This window comes from Falco biarmicus, chromosome 9, assembly GCF_023638135.1.
Source record: "Falco biarmicus isolate bFalBia1 chromosome 9, bFalBia1.pri, whole genome shotgun sequence".
NCBI lineage: Eukaryota > Metazoa > Chordata > Aves > Falconiformes > Falconidae > Falco > Falco biarmicus.
Genome location: NC_079296.1, coordinates 50,288,946 through 50,309,909, shown reverse-complemented (window position 1 = coordinate 50,309,909; position 20,964 = coordinate 50,288,946). Strand labels below are relative to the sequence as shown.

At 36.3% G+C, this 20,964-nt stretch overlaps 1 protein-coding gene across 3 annotated transcripts in view; it reads right to left on the bottom strand.

Annotated features, from left to right (window-relative positions):
• Positions 1–4,504: 4,504 nt before the first annotated feature.
• Positions 4,505–20,964, bottom strand: part of WDR11 (WD repeat domain 11) — a 46,258-nt gene continuing 29,798 nt past the window's right edge. For all 3 annotated transcript variants that reach the window (XM_056352102.1, XM_056352103.1, XM_056352104.1), the window contains 14 exons: positions 20,803–20,950; positions 19,844–19,950; positions 19,268–19,382; positions 17,379–17,550; positions 15,704–15,812; positions 14,845–14,907; positions 13,574–13,639; positions 12,644–12,815; positions 12,277–12,372; positions 10,790–10,955; positions 9,786–9,883; positions 8,638–8,783; positions 7,743–7,822; positions 4,505–6,690 (listed from right to left, as the gene is read on the bottom strand). In XM_056352102.1, the coding sequence (XP_056208077.1) occupies positions 6,533–6,690; positions 7,743–7,822; positions 8,638–8,783; positions 9,786–9,883; positions 10,790–10,955; positions 12,277–12,372; positions 12,644–12,815; positions 13,574–13,639; positions 14,845–14,907; positions 15,704–15,812; positions 17,379–17,550; positions 19,268–19,382; positions 19,844–19,950; positions 20,803–20,950 (1,696 nt within the window). In that variant the 3' untranslated portion in view covers positions 4,505–6,532. The remainder of the gene's footprint in view (positions 6,691–7,742; positions 7,823–8,637; positions 8,784–9,785; positions 9,884–10,789; positions 10,956–12,276; positions 12,373–12,643; positions 12,816–13,573; positions 13,640–14,844; positions 14,908–15,703; positions 15,813–17,378; positions 17,551–19,267; positions 19,383–19,843; positions 19,951–20,802; positions 20,951–20,964) is intronic.

Here is a 20,964-nt window from a genome sequence, read left to right as displayed (position 1 = left end):
AAATAGTGGTGACAATGACATGGGAAAAAAGTATTTTCAATTTATGGACCTAATTCCCAGAAAGAAAACCATTACGTTGGGCCAATAGTGTCACCCTGAAGACGTGTTTAAATGTCCTTTCCTTTACCACCTGCTGAGTTTGGGGTCTAACAGACAACCCCACAGCATCCCTGCCCTGCTCATGAGCTGCTCCCTAACGCAGGCGGTTACAGTCCCCGCCGACCACCCGCCATCCTCCTGCTGCTGCTGCACTGACAGGGAAGGAGGGGGAAATAGGAAGGTGGAGGGGAAGTTCTACCTACGGAAGGGGACCAACAGTTTCAATGAATACCATGGAAATGAACCTAATGTCGTGTATTTGCTAATCTCAGATTTTCAAGACTGAAATTCAACTTAAACTTCCCTTCCTCCAGCAGGCATGGAGCAGGGGGCATCACTTACCTTCTGCAATTGCGTTTTAAAGATGTTAGTTGGTTCCCTCCTCTGACTATGCACGTTTTTCCTTTTCTTCCACAACTGTTATGTGCAAGCTGAAGAGCCATTTACATCTTAAGACAAACAAGTTAACAGCAAGTTAGACACAAAAATTCTAGAATTTTCAAAAAATAATATTAAAAAAATCTAGATGCTTTAGTTCAACTATATTTGCACGTTTTCTATTATTATACTGCCAAAGCAGATGGAATCAGATGGATGAGGTACCTCATCCACAAGGTGTACCTACAACCTATGCCAAGATGTTATGTTTTACCCATTTCAGCATTTCACATTTTAGTTGTGTGGTTTTTTCCACACCCAACCCATTACAACTTCATTTCTTCAGATGGACTGAGGAGACAGCAAAATAATAGCGAACTCTGAAAAGATCAACGTTCTCTGTTCCAGGAGGGTGAAAGCCACCTGGTAGTTGACTCTTGACTGTACCTGTGCAACTCCAGGCTCCCTTTGTTACTAAAATTTGCAAGAGGTAAACCAGCGACTTCCATTTCAGTTGTCAGCACATACTTTCGTAGGATGTCTTAACTCGCTACACATAATAAACACTTGACAGAAGCCAGACGTTTTTTGAAAGGTAGACTTTGACTTTTCAACAAGGGAGAAAAATACAATAGGGAAGGCCAGTACTTTGCACGTGGGCAGCAAAGTTTAATTGTATGGGCTGACAGCTGCCCATCCAAAGGGAAGCCGGCTTTTAAGTCCACATAGAAAGTTTGTACATGTTCCATAGAAAAAAAATCTTCACTGTGTTCAAATTCACCAGTCTGCTTCAAAAAAAACCCAACTAATTTCAGATTTTATCAAGGTCCCCCTCCTTCCTTTGGATCCACAGGTGCGGACAAAATCCATTTTGCCTGGGGGGTAACTTACTATTGCTATGAAATTCCCACCTACACAAAGCAACACACAACATTGCCAGCAACTCATGCAAGCAGGTATGAAGTTGGCAAAGAATCTAAATTATCTTGGAAAATGAACATATACTGACTTTGCTATTTATTTTTTTTTAGTACTACCGCCTTTGGAGAGGTAAGAACATAGTTCTACTGAATGCCTTTAAGAATAAATCTGTATTAAAGCTGCCACTCTTAAGCAAAATGTTTATGCCTTGAGTATCTGCCAATACATCATCAGCATCTAGCCCGCGTTTGTTTTGCTGTTCTCCCATTCCCACATTTTAACAGAAGCCTTTTAAACACTCTTTCCCCCTGACACTAAGAAAAAGGACTTTTCCCCTCCAGTTCAATTTAAGAATTGTCGAGTTCTCCTTCCTTCCCAATTTCTGTAAGTTTTTCTCATTTTTTTTGGAAATTTATGATGAGCTTTGATATCTGTTTCCACCTGCCTTTACTAAACCAGGAGGCAGGGACAGTTCTTCCCACAGGATCGCCTCTGCACAGCAAATCGCTGCGATGTCCTCTCCTCTGACTAACAGCTCAGTGTGTGAAAAATTGTGCAGGATTAAGGCCTTCACGCAACCAATTTCAGCCGATTTGTTTTTCTTCCGATTTTTCTGATGTAATATAGAATTTTTAGGTGCCAGTTTTTCACTAGTCCTCATACAAACCGACCAGTAAGATAAGTCACGTGAAAGAAACCACATTACGTGCCAACACGTTCCAATCTCAGCCCTTTCCTTTTTAATTTTGCTTAACACTGCCGCCTCCCAGCAGAAGCAGATGAGATACCTGGAAACTATCACGGCTGTGGCTCCTATCTTCAGTGTTTAAGTAGAACACAACTATCAAGTTTATTTACTATCAAGAATTCCTAATTCAAAAGTACTAAATACTAGTATGGAAACAACACTTTTAGCTTGACCTCATTAATGAATTCTCTTACCAGTGTCACGTTAATATTGAAGTTGTACTGAATTCTTCTGAGAAAGTAATAAGCTAAATAATTAAAAAAAAAAAAAAAAAAAAAAAAAGCAAAAAGCCCTTACTCTTTCCCAAGCTGCTGTTATTCTACTGTTCACCAGCAGTTCGATTTTTAGTTGAGCTGCTCTGGGCAGCCAGTGATCACCCAATCCAAACCCATTTCCCATTAAAGAATCTGTGATGGTCCTTGTTTTCTGCCTCTAGGGTCAACTGCTGAGAAGCATCATCTCTTAGATTATTGACTCAGACACTCAACACATCAACGTTCTGGAGCAGGTTTCCTTTATGTATCATATATGCCCCTATCTGGTTGCAAAGTCTTTAAATTGGCAGACTGTTTGCATTTTAATGAAAGTAAATAATAAATAATTCACAATATAGTAGTAATCATTGTTACACTGCAATACAATAATTTTGTCATTTTCCATAATTATTCCCCCAAATAAAATATATGCATATGTGTATATATATACAGACATATAATATACATATATATTTTTGGAGAAGTACTTCAGAAACAGGTCCAAGTTACACAATTTTAGAGACACTTAATGATTAATTTACAGAGACTGCTTTTATTGTGAGGCATGCCATGCTCCAATTAAAACTCAAATTAGGGCTTGCTTATATTAAAACTAAGCTGCCAGACTATTTTCTAGACTTTTTATTTACTGCTAGAACAAGTAAATCCATTATCGTAAAACTGAAAGAATCAAATCAGAAATTTAAAAAAAATAGCCCTGTTTTAATTTAAAATTAAGTACAGGAGTCCCATGATAGTATTTATCATAAGCTCCTCTCGGGTTGTAAAACCACTAGTTGAGTATGAGCACAGAGATCCAGAAAGAAAATGTCTGCAGGACTGGATGAGCTCCACACAGACGTACAAATTGCAGAATGCTTCACTGAAATGGAGACAACTTATGCATCCCTATAGATCCAGTCATATGCACGGTTTTACGTTGGTCATACAAGTCCAAAATGATTCACGTAACGCAATGAAAGGAGTAACCATCGCTAGTTATGCTTTAAGATGTTCTCCATATAGCAGTTCTTCATCTAGACAACCCAAATGTGCAAAACCCTCCTTATTTATGGACAAAGGTTCTGGCCTTTTGCAAACAATCTTAAAATAGCTACTGAATAATCTGCTCTGATAATCAACCATCACGTTCCGTTGTTCAAAGACAAATGAATAAAGAATCTCAATACATTGGCTCGCAAACCCAACTCCTCTGCCGTTTCTTCATTGCCAATGGCCAAGGACAGGTTCCAGAATTAAGACTCTACTGTTGACAGAAACTTCAAAATGCAAACCCAGGAAAACACGGATTATAAACTGCTGCTGCTACTTGGGACTGTTCACAGTGGTTCCAGGAAAGAATTCTCAAAGGGATTTAAAGGAGTTAAAACTGGGAACTTCAGAAAATTTATTCAATTCTGTTTCTTTTACATTCCAAACTCTCAGGCTTGCCCTTCAAACATAAAAGTGAGGATCTTCTCACATTTCATTCTGTACAAGCCAGGTAGCGATCAGTTACCTGTATTTTTTTAGACAGCTTCTAAGTCAAAGCGACAGAAGCATCCTAGGAGCCAAGAGGAAAGCTACGTGAACTAGGAAGGAGAAAAACAAGACTTCACTGACGTCTATCTCAGCATGGCTGAATACATTTCCTATTTTTGAGAAGCTGATTACCTGCACCGACGTAAGTGTACCTGCCTCCTAGACAAAAGCAAGATGTGCAATGCTCACCGGCGTCAGCTGAGAAGCAAGGAAGTCTTGCATTATTGGCTGCAGGGCAGCACCAAAACAGAAGGGAAACATTTTTCTTACATCACCTATTTTCCTGCATTTAAGAATCAGAAAGCACAGACAACGTCCTGCTCTAATTTAACCCGTACAAATGTTATGTATGTTAGTAAAGCTACTGCTCAAACCCAATGTCTCATCAGTACCGACATGGAAAATGTGACTAGTATGTACGGAGGATAATCACTTCCTCCACTAAACCCAGCCGTGAGCATTGTTCTGGTCCAGAAGGCAAAACAACTGTTTTTAACTACACAATCAGCATTCAATCCCAGTGCAACCGATGACAGTTTTATATTGAATCCAGACACACAGAGATTTTAAAAGTTTGGTTTTATTATTGTACTGTGACTGCATTATTATCTAAATAAACTCTTCAATCACTTTTACACTCTATTTTCATCATAAAGGTTTCACTTGGGAATGCCACACAGTATTCTGCAACCTTCACACTTCACAGTTTATAGAAACATTCAGTATTAAAAGGCCTTTGCAATGTGTTTCATTTAAAGACATCACATTTATAAATCCAAGTGTATATCAAAGCAGATTTTATTCCAGAGACCCACTGACAATTCTACGCCATCTGTCAAAGAACAAGCTGGTGCGTGCTTACGCCAACTCTGCAGTAACCTTGCCCATGAGTATGGCTAGCACAAACGAGCAGGAATTGAGGAGTGTTGTAGCCGTCAGTGTGAGCCAGAATTTAGGCCTTCGTTAATGGCAGTTAATTTTGCTCAACTATGTTGCTCACCGGTTAATACTTAAGGCAAATTTAATTGTACACTTTTTTCCCCAAGCTAATGTAACTATGTAAGCGTTGTTTGTAACACTAAACAAAGTATTTTATGGTGTATTTAAGATGTGCCAAGAAAGAATAAGATACACTGCAGTTATAACAGTTTTCTATTTAGTGATGAAACTCACATTTTCAATTTGTATAAAAAATATCATTATTGAAAAGCCTAACCTTTCCAAAGTTATTGAAAATGCCATCATAGAAACTAGGAGGTTTATGGAGTTAAGAAATGTCCAGAAGCTGGTGCTCCTCTAGGAAGGCGTGAAGAGTATGTATCCACAAATACTCAAACCTAAGGAGAATCCAACGCACATTAAGTAGACAAGCCATTAATTACTTCCAAACAAGAGACCTCTTCCATGACCTGATTCTTTTCACTACTGCATACTAAACTTCAGTAGCTCCAACAACTTGTCTTAGCCAAGACTAATTTTCACGTGCCACGGTCTTCAATTTGCAAGGGCAGTTTAACATCAGCATCCACTCCTCAGCTGTAAAATTTCTCAGTCAATCAGTAGTAAGTAGAAAAGACATATCTGACATAAAAAGCAGTGATGAAAACAAGTACTTAAAATACTGAAATACTGGCACAAAAATGAGAACAGATTCAATCGGTGGCATCCTTAAGTATCTGGACCATAAGATGTGTTAGCATAAAAAGTATCTAATTAAAAAGCCAGCATTTTGGCTTTGAAAAAATGCTTTTTTTTACCTATCGTTAATCCCACATTCAAATAACAAACAAAACAGTAACTGTAGAGACAGAATTAGCGATCTCCTGAATATTACACAGGAGCCTACCTTGCTGCTGTTGAGGTAGGGTCTTGTCCCATCCTTTGATGCCATGAACCAGTCAGCACAAGGCAGAATTTATTCCCTGAGGCGTGCAGGGAGTGCACACTTCAGAATAACAGAATATAACAATACCTTAATTGAAAAGCAGGTCGTTTCATGGATTTTTGGAATGTTAGAAAACTTTCATAAGTAAAGCTGTTAAAGATTCCATTTGAGACAGTTACGAAAATGACAATACAGCGAACTGATTTAAACAGTAATTTTAAACAGGAAAATTGGATTGAGAAAACACAATGTTCCAGGAAAGACCCATGTGTTTTCTGATCTATATTTATTCTTTAAATATATTTATATTTTTATATTACAGACTGAACCATTTATACATATAATTACAACAGTAGCGAAGAACTATAAAAATTTGATTTTTTGAAGTAAATGGACTAGACTTTTACACAGGTACAGAAGTCTTTCAGCATGTTTTTAAATTCGGTTTCTGCTACGGTTGAAAAAGTTGGAAATATCCTTGTATAATTTTACCATAGGTTTCTTTCTCCTCTTGTGAAAGTGAGGACAATTTTAACATAAAAATAAACATAAACCAGTTCTTAATCTTGCCTCCACACACATTTAACAATATTTGCTCAGATCACACATATCAGCTAGTACAGTGATTCAAGAGAAAAAAGTATTTTCACACAGTGGAATCTCAGTCTGATAAAGAACCCAAATCTCCTCATAAATGCAGAGTTCTTACTCTTGTATCACTTCCTCTTTAGGCTGTTTGAGCTCAGTCAATAAGTCTTTACCAGCTTCTCCTGCTTTTGAGGCAAAAAGAATAGCTCCCTGTTTAAAGCCCAGGAGCTTCAAGCTTCTGGCATAATCTGCATATACAGCATGGATCAATTTATGTAAATGAAGCATTAAGGAAAACACAAAATAAATAGCAAAATGAAAAAAATATTAATCCTTTTCTTTTTTTTTTTTCACACACTTTAGCTCTCCCAAGCTGAAAATGCTGAACATTGCTGCCAATTGTGCTAACCCAGTATGTTTCAGCACAAATATAGACAAAAAATTGCTTTAAATTCTACTATTGATGCATATTATCATTTATTAGACAATATGCAGAGTGCTATAAATAAAACAGATAGGTTTCAGATACACTTAAGTACCTACCATAATACCATGTCATAACTTGCAAAAGAAGTTAAGAAATTGTAAGCTCACACTACAAAATTCGTTCGTTAAATTAGATTTGGAGTTATCTACATGACTTATTAGTAGCCTTTTTTATTTACAAGCTGACATCAGTGATGACTCCATAAAATACAATCAGGTATTATTTACATATGCATTATTTTTTACTGCACATAATACAGAAGTCAGAACAACTGTTGAGAGTTTCCAGAACGCTATGTTAGATGTGCAGACTGCAGTGACCAATATTTAGATACTATTAAAATACTACATTTTCAGCTCATCTGATCTTGACCTTTAATTTTCTTTGTTGTCACTGTCTCAGAACTGACTCCTTCCTAAAGAACCTCAACTGCTAAAACAGTATGTTGATCTGTAGAGGGGTTCAATGAAGGGATTATTTTTCCTGAGATACAGAGTTTAAAAGATAACTGAACCACTATACAGGCTGCAGTAATGATTTCAAGTTCTGCAAAGAACATTTTATCATCCGCTCTTTTCTCTCCTATGATTATTTTTTCACTTTTAGTTTGGTTTCTAGTGCCACAGGCCTCACAGAGCATCAGGAGGAGGTAATGTTAAGGATTTATGCAAATGTCTTCCTTCCACTTGTTTCCTCATACTTCCTTCAAACTACATTACCTGGAAAATAAATACTAGGAACACCTATTCCTGTGCAGACCAGTTCACCTAACACTGGCTCACGCATACTCACTGTTTACGAGCACAAAGGTGCAGAAACAGGATTTCAGAAAAAGGATATTTGTATCATCATTCATTTCAAACGCCCCGTACTTCAGACAAGCTTCAACAAATAAAGCCGCTCTATCAAAGTACCTCATGCTGTTAAATGAGGAAAAGAAGGAATAATGCGTTAGGATGCAAAACAAAGTATTCCAGGACATCGCATCAGAAGACTTGCATACAGGCTTTTAAAACTTTGCACCTAGATCTGGAGAGGCAAATCTCTTCTGCCCTGAGGGCTGAACAAGGCTTCCGATCATCACCAAGGTTAAACAGTCCGGCTGTTTAGCTGCCACTACGGCACATATCCACACCTACAGCACATGCTGCTCTACCTTGCTCTCTGCTCCTCCACGTTTCACAGCCCTTGAGTATTCACTACATCACCATGGTGCTAAGTGCGTTCCTCGGGCAGGGATGCTGCTGCCCCGCTCCCAGGCAGGATGTAGGAACAGGTCATACTGTTACTCTGGTCCCTTGTACTGCATCGTGCTCCTCTTGCACCTGTTAGTCTGGCACTTCCCTTTCCCCAAGCTTTTTTTTTTTTTTTACATCTCCCCTTTCTCCTTGCACTCAAGGAACTGACATTTGATGCAAAGTTTTTGAAAGATCAAGGCTCAACTTCCTGCAAAATAATCATAGCTATTATAAATTGTTACTGTTTGGTCAATGGGGGCTAGAAATCTTAAAGCCAGCAGTAAATTTAAATGCCGGTGTATCTCCTGAAATTTCACCAAAAACATCAGTTCCAGCATGCACAAACGATGCAGTGCTGAGGTTAAAGAAAAACATTCTAAAATAGAAACAAACGTCAAAACTGCAGACTCCCTCCTTCCCCTTTGACTTCTAGTCACAAATCCTTACATAACAATTCTGGGCGTGAAAAAATACAGATTGCGCAGTTTCATCTTTACCTGTGCAACATCTCTGCAACTTTTGTAAAGCATCCAAGTGACAAGAGGACAAGAATGGCTCTGGACTTCTGGTTGACTTGTGGAGAGCAAAGGTGATCTACCCAGCGCTTTAACACATCAGCACACTCCTCTGAGTTCAAACGAACCTTTAAGAGATGGGAAAGCCCATTATGAATTCTCAGCTGCCAGTTAAACAGAGCGTTCTGCTTCTGTTTCATTTTTTTCAGTGAAAGACTTTGAGCAGAAGTAAAAGCATCTGAAATTACCAGTTTTTTTATAAAAAGTACGCTTATCCCTTGATATAATAAGTAAGAAAAATTAGAAATATATAGAGATAAAAATACTCCACTCAGATCACTCCACGTTTAGATGTGATCAACATTATTTTTACCACAAGGCTTTTCTAAAACCCCAAGTATCAAGCAGTTAGAAATTTTTATGCTTTACTGAAGACTTAAGGACAAAAAAAAATAATAAAAAAACCATCTTATTCTTCTTAAGAGTGAGAGTCACTCATTTAGAAAATTTGAGCAGGCCTTTTTCCATACTTTCTGCAGGAAATTTAACAGAAACTTTTCTTAGAGGCAGTGAAAGGTCATTCTTACTGACTCCTGTCCATTATAATTTGGAGAATGAATGCTATGTCTAGGTTCCTTTACTGTAATTACATCTGCATACCAAAAGAGAAGTTCATGCAAATTTATGTGGTTGGTACTAACCTTAAAATCAGCTCACACACTACCTGGAGCTCAGCACAAAGTCACTGTCTAATTGCCTCTCCACTTCCAGGAGTGGTTTTTTGCAGTTTCTTATGAACTCTGTACTGCCACAGCTATATGCAACTTCACAAACCACTGCTCAAAAATTAGATAATTGAGTATTCCAATAATTTTTAGGTTCCAGTCCTGTAAATCTGGACAGGCAGGGCAGACCTCTGTAGTTAAAAGGCCGAAGAGCCAGCTGCCAATACCTACTGAATGGATTGGCTTGTTACAGCTCAACACATGGTAAGAACCAATGATCCTATTTCAAATTGGTGTTTCAGTTTTTTAAGTTTTGAGAACTATAGCACTCTCATCAGCCTTCATGCCTACATAAACTAAGCAGGTCATTTATGTTAGCAAACTGAAATGTGAGAGGTGACATACCTTTGCAAGCCATGCTGCACGATTCCACTCACCATAAGTTTGTAAGTAGCGACAGGCGTCAGCAGCCTTATCAATCAGACATAGTAACTGCACACCCTCTGGAAAATAAAAAGCACACAATATAATAAGTTAAGGGAAAAAAAAAAAAAGAGTTGCTACGGAAGTGTGAGCAGGTCAATCACCCTCAGGAAAAGGATCTCTAGATCCTTCTTAGGTATGAAGATATCAAAAAAACCTGATTTCTACCACCTGGCTCTCCATATACCCTGGGTGTCAGTTATTGTATCTTCTTCCTGGGCTACAGAGCTTAGAAGGACCTCACAAAGCTCTCATTTATCTTTGTCCTAAATACAAATGACAAAAGAAGTTCACTCGACGTCCCACCATCAAGAGATAATGATCTTTGTAAGTCAAATAAACGGATTTTGTACGTAAATTTTAACGCTGTCTGTAGCGTAATTATTAACAGTGAAGTCTTAATTGTCCACAAAGTGGAAAGGATTTTTTCCAGGCAAGTACAGGCATTTGTACTTTCTCTGGGTATCTTTGAATATTTCAGTCAATCACCGTATGGTGAACATATCTTGCATTAAGCAAAATTTACCTGTATTATAAGAACACACACTTGTTGAAACAAGTTCTGAACTGGAAAGGAAACTAAGTCCATATTTCTATTTCAGTAATAAGACATCAATAGTTAATTAATTCTTTAGATTGGGATGTGGAAAATATGTAGCTTTATGTGCTCGGCCTCTTTTTGTGCAAAGAATTACTAAGAGAATCACTCCAAAAAATGGTTTCCAATGAAAATCAAAAGTTGAACTTCATATTTGAGTTACTGATCATTTCTGCATTAACTACTCTAGGTAATGGACACTATAACATATGCAACATATAAGATCTATTACAACAGGACTTCCTCCTCTCCCATCTCCATTAGCAGCCTTAATCATGTTCAGAATTACTAGGTAATAAGCAAAAGAAAAATTCAAACCATATCTTACCTGCGAGCTTTCCATTGGCTATCATGTTGGTTGCTACCAGTTTAATAGTACTTTGAGATGGACCTGATGAGGTGACAGTTGTGACCAAGCAAGCTTTGAGTGAATCGCAGTAATAATGGGCATTCTCGGAACTTGTCTCTAAGAGTAGTTGCACTGCTCTGTCAGTCTGGCAGGAGAAAAAAACACCACAACTTTGACCACAAAGTATTCACTTTTGTTTAAAAGCCTTTCTGGTTTTACCCTTTTGAAGACATGGAACAAGCAAAGTTATTCTAAAACAGACTACAACAATATATACCAGCATAGTATTAATTAAAATTCTATTTAAAGAAATCATCTGTAGGAAGTATAGCATTTAAAACCCCACCATGAATATAATGTTTAATCACAGACTAATGCTTTTAGAACAGGCCAAAGAAAAATTTTGTTCAGTATATTTATTTCCTTGTTTACTTAAACTTTTGCTATGTTATAAAAGGAAGAAAGGCATTTACGGTAGGCAGAGAAGAAATAAAATTGTAAAGATGCAGAAACTGGCCAGATCTCAAGGACTGACTCAGTACCTGATATTTTAAAATAAAGGTAGAATTTGGCCATTTACAATGTTCGCTACAGCTGAGCACCTAATCAGCTGGGCTCATTACACTGCCTGCAGGCACCTGTCTCCAGCTGGAATGAATCACTGCAGGTATGTCATCTCTGCCTGCTCCTGAAATGAGGTGCCTAACTTTGAGAGGTCAATTTGGTAAGGTCAGTCAAGCTGATGGCTCAGATAATTACAGAAATAATGAAAAGTCACATTAAATACATATTAAAATCCAGTACAGTGATTCAAGAAACCGGCATTTTAATATTTTAAGAAACTGGCATTTTAAACAGACTATCTACAGACTAAATCTTTCTGGCATCTTTTACTGGTAACATTTGTTGACGTTTTTGCAAAGTGGCATAAAAATCTTTTAAGTTCAACCTAGCATTTCCACAGCTATTTTTGGAAATGGATTCAGCACAACTGCATTAGTAGGGAATAGCTCATGATATATACCGTACAAAGGCAACAATACTATCAGAGTCTCAGTGAGCAGCTCCGTACAGCATCTCTGCTCAGTACACAACTCCCAAAAGCTTAGCTACATCCTTTGTTACCTAAAATGAGAATGTGAAGTGCAGACTGAGTTATCCCAGAGATGTTAAATTTTAGTTATTTCTGGGAAAAGTAAGTTTTTTCCAGCCACAAGATGGAAAGAAAGATTTTTATAGGGTTCCCATGTAAGTCTGAAGCGGGTAACAACAAACATTACCATACAACATGTCATTACACAAAGTCTGCAGTGTAATAATAACATATTAGTACAGCAAAAACCATGCACTGGCTGAATCGAAGTATGAAACAACAGGTATGATTTAGACAAAACTTCACTTGAATAGGGTAAGTACATAAAATGTACAGGGAAGAAGAATAAAAAATTCAAATATTACCCACAAACCTGGCCCAAGAGAAGAAGCTGATCAGCACATTTCCTGGTATGATCATATGTTGATCTCTTCACTTCCTGGAGATTTACCCTTTCAAGTTGGAATTTCTGTACAAAGAACAAAAAATGTTTTAAATATTAAGACTACCATAAGAAATAAAAATAAGCATTTAAGAGATATGGAAGTATTTTGAGAGGTTTTGGAACATCTCCTATTTTTAAATAATAGGGAGTGATTTAATCCAGAGTGGTATGATACTAACAGAAGTGAAATATGTCTAGTGAAAAGCTGTAAGATAATAAGAATGTTACAACGCTGAGCATTTATTCCGCTGATGACATTCTTATTAGAACTATTTTTTAACTCCTTTTGAAATACCTGGAAGTAATGATTTTCACACAGTGTGTCATAGCATATATCCAAGGGATTAACCAATTGTTCTTGAAGGATAGCTGTGTCCGTTGGTTTTGCAGGCTTTTCCTGGGATAAGCTGTGCAAATAGTGGGCAGCAATAGTCCAGAAATGCAGTTCAGACTCATCCCCATACAGTCTGAGAAGAAACAAATCGGGACAAGAAATATGTATTTTTTTCATATGCCACACAAAAATACACATTTAAAATCTTTTTACAGAGACCACGCATTCTTGAGGGCACCACAAGTACTTTGTATGATCAGTGGGACAAACTACATGAAAAAGATTAAGGAATGACAGCGAGCAAGCTAGGTAAGTAAGAGGTTGGACAAAAGACTGTTACAATAGCAATTAATCTCTGTGAATTTCAGCAATGTGGAAATTTGTATTTTATTACTATTTTACACTTCATTGCCAATATCCTCTTTCAACCACACGACAGTTACCAAGTTTGAAAAACATCTCTGAATACAGACAGATTAAAGTTAACTATAGTTTAGGCAGAATAACACAGAACAAAACATTTGAAATAAAAACCAGGCCTTCCTCTGTTTGCATATAATCTATTGGGTGTTCTGAAGTTCTGAGTGACATTTTTGGGCATTGTCCAACTAAATGTTGAGTAGTTAGCAGAAGGACATTTATGAATGTATCTCTAAGACTGAAGGAAGTTTTCTGCATCCAGGAAGTTAATAAAACTAATCATTTCAGCAAGGTAACATTTCCATTCTCAGTCCTGAAACACTCTAATACGGGCATAACAAAGTAGTTTAGGCATTGCACTGACAGAAAGGAGAACTAATTGAGTACTTAAACTTCAGCACATTCATATGCATTAACTGGATCAAGATTTTATTAGGAAACACTTGATATAGTTATCTGAATCGCTACTACCTGGCAACTAGGAGACATCTTTGCAAGAGAGTAAAATCCGGATCAAGCAGAAGTTTTTTTATGTCACTGCAAGAAGACAAAGCCATAAAATAATCTGTTAAATGCCGTGCAATTATTTCTGTTTCGCTGGTTTTGAACACAAATAGAATATATCAGCTACAAATTGAAAAAAAAAAAAAAAGTCAAACCAAAAAATACACATTTTTTTCTGAAGAGAAAAAAAATGCACCTATAAAACCAATTAGAACAGGAAGCATACATAATTTGAAATACAACTGATCTCAAGGAGCAAGTCACTCTACCAGTTTAAATAGAAATAGTGAGTCTATCAGGAACCCCTTATTCTTGTAATAAAAGGAACAACCACAAGGGTGTATACAAAGCTATAAATTAGCCCACAGTGATCCCACAAATGATAAGATTAATTCAATTACATATAACTTTGCAACTATGTAGTGCCATAGCTTAAGAGATCCACATGCATGAATTTAGGTTACCTAGGTTTCAGACCGGATAAAAACATGCTAAGTTATCTTTTCCATGCTACTAAATGAAAGGACAAAAGGAAAATGGAAAAACTTCTGTTTACTAGCTTTAAATGTAATTTTCATAGTTTAAATGGAATGTCAAAATCTGTTCTTTGTATAAGCAGTATATGTTCAACAAAAGATTTTTAGAATTGTTTGTCTTTTCTTCCTCGGAGCTTAAGTTTCTTAACAAACCTTGGAGCATTTAAGTAGCAGCGTCCAAGACAGCCTGGACCAACATCAAAGAACCATACATCACTGAGAAGTATTGCCTAAAAAATTATGAATGCTCAGTGGTCAGTTACAAATTATATACTAACCTTAATCAGTATCTTCAAAACTCTTGTTGTCAACCAGTACTACAATAATGCACTGTTAAAAATTCAATACTGGCTTATCACACTTCATATATTCAGAACAGTACATTTTGAATGTTGAGTCAGTATTTAACAAGCTACTTTGAGATAGTTTGCTTGTTCAAAAAATGTATTTCAGATGGTATTATGGTTTATATTAGAAAAATAAAAATATAAATATTAAAATCTTCAATAAAATTAATACAGCACCACCTGTAAGTTACATAAAAACAAAAATTAACTGTTTAAAATAAAAGCTGTCGTTAATCTTATTTTTAGAGAGGCAAAAATAGTTTTTTTCATTAAATTGTGAGTTCCCACAGATTTCACATTTTTTGCCTTCTCTGAATTCCTTAACTTACTCAAATATTAATAGGAAAATTCTTACTTGGACAATGAATTCAACTGCTCTTGAAGAAGGTTTTTAATATTTTCATTCTCTGGATAATCACTGGATTAAAGAAAAGGAAAAAAAAAAGGAAAAGAAAAAGGTTTCCTGTATTACCAAAATGATAGAATTATCTGAAATGGAAGAGTATTACTGGTAGTAGAAAAACGCAAGAACATATATGGAAACAATCTTTTGTAATCTTATGGTAAGCCATTCATGCAAGATTCCTTGTCCAGTTGCTAGTTCCAAAATAGTAATGAAAGATTGTTCCTGCTTTCTCTCAACCTCAAGAGTCAGAGGTTTTCCGTTTCCCACTTTAATTCACTAACTTGAGATTAATGAAAGGGTCAATACCTCCTAGCCCGTTGTTACGTGGCCACCAACAGCACAGAAACACAATGAAGGATACAGAAAGGTGCCCCTACTACGATGAGAAGCATGGCTCTCAAAAGTAAAGACAGGCCTGTCAGACTGGCAGTTAGACTATCACTTTCAATTACATTTTAGGAACCAACTCCTGACTGTCCTTACACTAACTTCTTGAACAAAGAGAACACAGTTTTTCTCTGAAATTATATAACCTTTAAATGAAATAAAAATACTGCCAATACCTTAAACCAAACAGTTTTCAATAGCCAAGTGCTACTGAAAGTCAAAAGAAATAAAATACTTGACTTTAAAGCTTTTTCCATTTATTACTTTTAGTAATAAATAATGAAGCTATTATCTTTTCGACTGTCCCAAAGAGTGAGGAAACTTACAGTTTCAACAGTTAATTGCACAGAAAGACTAATAAAACCATGTAGGGTTTAAAAAAATACTAATATTTTATATAGAGATACATATTTCTTCTTACATGTTTGTAATTTCTAGAGAATATTTCTCATTCCATGGCTGATGCAACAAGAATGCTTTTAAAGCTAACGAAGCCCTTGGAACAAGCAGATAGGGACACCATGCAGGTTCTGAAACAAAAGGGAAAGATTCATTGTTGAGTGGCTAACGTGTAATAACACTGTGTTCAGTAACCATAAAGCGTACCACCTTGTTTGCAAGCACCAGAAGAAAACCATAAATCACGGTCTTTTCATATACACAGCATGGGTTACTAGAAATATAAAGCTTATCTTTACACTCAAGCAAAAACATTTCATAGAAGATACAGGGTTATCAGCCATGCTCAAATGAGAATTTCAGGATATTCCATATTGAATTTCACCACAGACTCCTGGAATAGATTTTACTAGCACTAGGTAGAGCTGTATATAATTATTATTACTATTGCAAGGACATGCTGAAAAAATAAGCACAGCTATCCCAAAATGTATCATAATGCACGTTTCAGTTTTACTTTGCATTTGTAGTTTGTACAGTATAAGACAAGGATTAACACCCATCATCCAAAAAGGATGTTGTGAAGTTTAATACACGTCTATACTAGCAAATAAGATGAAAATTATAGTACTAGCTGTTGCAATACAGATTTAAAAGTCTGTAAGCCTGTATTCAGTACAAGGTTTGGATGATACGCTGTAAATGGTACCCAGTGAATTAGGAGCAAAACAAGTACCAGCCAGTCACATTACTAAATATACAGCAACTCCCTGTACTTCATATGCGCTGAATGTTGTAGGAATCTTGTAAATGTCATTTTGTAACTAAAAGATTATCACAGTGTAGAGGCAGAAGGAAGCTAAACCACACTCAACCTTACCACTGGCATATCCTAATTTCAGCGTGCTTGGTTTTATTAATTTTTATAGCTTACTATTAAAGAATATTCACTTGATACTAAAAAAAACTAAGCTGTGATAAACTACATATTTCCTCAAACAGCCCACACCACAGCTCCCCACATCATGACTTTGTTTATTACACATGTCCTAGTCAGAATCTACATGTTTTAATGAAATTGTATGAGTAAAGGCAGGATCAACCAGAAAGACCAAACCAAAAGCAGTTATTTGGAACAATAGTAATAAAAAGTAGAAAAATGTATCTTATTTAAATATTTAAATTCCCTTCTTAAACATGCGGCAAAAAAAGTCAAACAGCCATAATACTGCTATTTCAGAGTTCAGTGGGAAAATCTACTTTGGAAAGTAATGAACCAGTCTACCAGTTGACAAACCGCCTTTTGTATCTGGAAATATCAGAAAAGACATTTTCATACATTAACAAATGTTTCAAAATCATGTAACTAATATCAGTAATGTAGGTACTGATACTAACTGATTTACCGATGCTTTTTAGGTCAACTTGCTAGACATCTGTACAAAAAGCTCTTATTTTGTTAATTTATATTCCAATTAAGACATCAAAAAGTATAGTTTATTAATTAAACCTCTACGAAAAAACACCCCTATTATCTAAGCCTAAAAACATTTATCTGCATCTACGAGAACACTATAGGAATTCCAAATCCTCTACATGTGACAATTCCCTGTTCTAATACAAGTGCTGAACATTTTTATGGTCTACTTACAAAATGAAGTATCTAGCAGTAAACAGCAAAAAGGAAATCAACATACCTATTAAGTCCTGTTCATCCATTCTAAAACACGATGCTTTCATGGACAAGTCTAGAACTCGAATGCATCCATCATCTGATGCCAAGACCACTTTGTCTGAAGTGCACCAGTCCACATCCAGGATTCGGAAATTGACATTTCTTCCACTTCTTATACTGCTCACCATTTGTACCTTGAAAAGTTGAGTTATTTTTCATTTTTAGTAGGCTTTCCATCACACGGTGTAAGACTCTGTCACACGCCCGTGAGGCAGACCACAAAATTTGCAATAAAAGGTGAAGTTAGTCATAAATCATTTTAATGATGGTCTTTTCTGGAGAGAAGGGAATTTAAAAACCTTGGAGCAAGGCACGCGGTTGCCCAGAAACAGTATTTTCCCCAACTGAGGGCTGGGAAAAGATCCTTTCGAGGATAGCTGTACAGTTGCCTTTTTTGTGATCTTATTCTGACGTAGAATTTTCACAGTAAACTGGTGGAAATTTACAATCCCTCTTTAATTCCAGTCTGTGATCTAGCATACATGCACCAAGGCAGAAGTGAGGTTCTCATTAATTAACTCATGCTCTTCACAAACATGTTTTTCCTTGATAAATACTGAACTTGTCTAAAAATACATTTAAGCATACTATTCACATAAGATTATGGGAACAGGATGATTTGTTGTCCATAAACAAAACATTCCAAACCACACTTTTAACCACAGGTCAGTAGTTCGACATCTTGTAGCTCTTCTGTAACATAACAGACCATTACAGTTGTTAATACAAGGAAATATTAACAAAGTTGCTGCTGCAGTCAACACTCCTGTTTCCTTTCACTTGTCTTAGAGCAAAGCACGGAGTTAGATGTAAGATACAACAGTCTAGAGCATGTTTACTCTTAGCAGTGACAGAATTAGAGAAAAACGTGGAAATACTGCATAACTGATTGTAGGCGAATGTAAAGATCTAAGGACAGGATTATATGGATAACAGGACTGAAACTACAAAATATTTCTACAGATATTCTGAAAGATTTTTGGCCGAAAATGTGAATTAATTTTAAATGCTTTCATGTAGAAAACTCCTTCCCTTGTTCCAGAAAAAGAAAGGGAACAGCTACAGGAGGAGCATCCTATGGCATCAAAACTATTCAAACTTCAAGGAGAGACGCAGGACAATATTCTGCTCTGCCTATGTAATTCACAGTTGTTGGTCACATCTGCTCTCCAACTCGTATCATCAATGGTGAGTTTCATATTGCTCAAATTACGTGTCTGATTTCAGAGCTGATGCTCATTACAAAGTGAACAAAAAAAAATTAAAATTCCTGTTTCATACCCTCATACCCTGAACTTACTCCGGGACATGTAAAAGAGTATAATTCCCTTTCCTTCCCCATAGTACTATAATCCCCTGAAAGACCTATGAAAAACTCCAGAAGATTTGTGAATGTTACTACAGAATTTCTGAGTAAGATGAGAAGCTAGACAATGCTAATTACCAAGTGTCTAGCTTTCCGGTATATCCTAATAAATTAAATACTCTTGACTATGCACAGAAGTTAAGAAACCTGTAGTAAAAATACTCTCTTGTCCACAGATTAAATTCTAAGATCGAGGACTCCCCCTTCAATTTTCAATGTCTGCCTCAAAAACATTATAAGGGAATGACAGAGTATCTCAGACACATTGGCAGCTTTATGAGTGAAAGATGCTTTTTTTTTATTGATGACTGCTTAGAAATGCTTCATAGGAACGAGAAGTCTTCCAAGAAAAGCCATACAACTTTACCATACAACTGTCAGCAAGAAATCATGACTAAGTAAAACTTAATCCTTGACTCATCCTGATTTTCAGATGTAGTATGTGTATTTTGCAAGGTAGCACGTATCAAACAAGAGATGCTTACCTCTTTGGAATCCCAGATTTCTGCTCCATCATTGTACATTGCAAGAAGCTTTTGATTTCCTTTCCCTGGGGCAAAACGTATCTTTTTCACCCAGCTTCGGTGTGTAGGAATCCCCCTAAGAAAAGTACAAATTAATATAAATCCTTCTACACCTAACATTAGGGGTAGTTAAAACCTTTCAATGAACCCTGCATATCCTATTATTGTACAGGTCGAGAAGGAGAACTATCTATCGATATACGCACAAATGGCTATCCAAATTATGAAAACTAAGATCAAATGCTTGAAAAAGAAACTACAATACTTTTTACCAAAAGCAATTGCAGATTTAATGTAAGAAAGATATCTAGCTGTTTTAAAAACCTTGACAAAATGTTAATCCATTTGAAGACACAAAAGATGAAATACAGTAAATTGTAACACAGTGGGCATTTTCTGAAATTTTATTTCAAAATGCTTGCATTTTTCCCCCTCAAACACCACAGATGACCTCTTACAGTGAAGGACAAAAATGAGGAGGGGGGGAACACTCTAACACTCATTACCTCATATTTGTCAATTAAATTGCATTCATACCTGGATACTCTAGCTTTCAAATCCCAGAAGTTTAAGTTTCCATCAACATCCCCAAGAACCAGGATATCCCCTTTCCAGGCAATACATGTAATGCTACCCATACTTCCCTGGGAACAGTTAAGAAGCAGAACAAAATCTTGTGATTAATAGAGTCAAACATAGGAACAAACATTTCAACATTCGTATTTAGTTTCTTTTTAAATATTATATGACATGACAGACCACATTCTGCTCAGTTAAAACAGAAACAATTCTGTTGAATAGAAGTATTTATCTAGGCAGTCATATTTGCTTCAATATGCTTCAACATATGTTTCCTTCCAAGAAATTTTGGGTTTAAAGCAATGGAAATCACTTCTCTGTCTCTTGTTGCAAGGAAACATCAACATGACAGACTTCATTAATCAAAATAGTAGCCTATACTAAGGTAGGAAACAAAAATAAAAATAATTCCTATTTGTGAGTTCAATTTATCAAAGCCTTCAAGAACCACTGAAAAAAGAAAGACCATTCTTCAGAGTAACTGGGAAAAAAACAAACTTAAAACTCACAAAAGGGTGCCCTGGTCCACTTCAGTTGTCCTTATGATGTATAATAAAATCCATTAACAGAACATAGCCATGTTTCAGTAACATTCTCTTTTTTATTTAACCTTCTTGTATATGTTTTACTAAAATTCTTTAAAATATGCCATGTTATTTATTCAGAAAGCAAGTCAGGGCCTATGAAGAGTCTAACTTGTAAAAAAGTCATTAATTTCAACAGCTTTTTCAATAGAAAACATGTAAGATTGTGAAAACAGAATTGCTACCATTTTTGAAGCTGGGCTTTTTATTTCATATTTCAAACTACTATATTAATGACCATGTGTCACCCTAATGCGTATCACCAATCCTTTTTCTAGCAATCACAGCTAAGAAAAAATTAAAGCATCAATGATATGGAAAATTGGAACTCACATCAGGAGGAATTCTTGCACTGTCTTTTACAGAGTTTCCTTCTACTGTGAGGTGATAAACCTGCCCATCAGCACCTGTAAATACAAAGTGCTCTCTGGCAGAAATGTTCTGGCTCAGCTCCGATTTACTTTCGGCTTCCTGTAACAAGCTTTAAAGAGAATG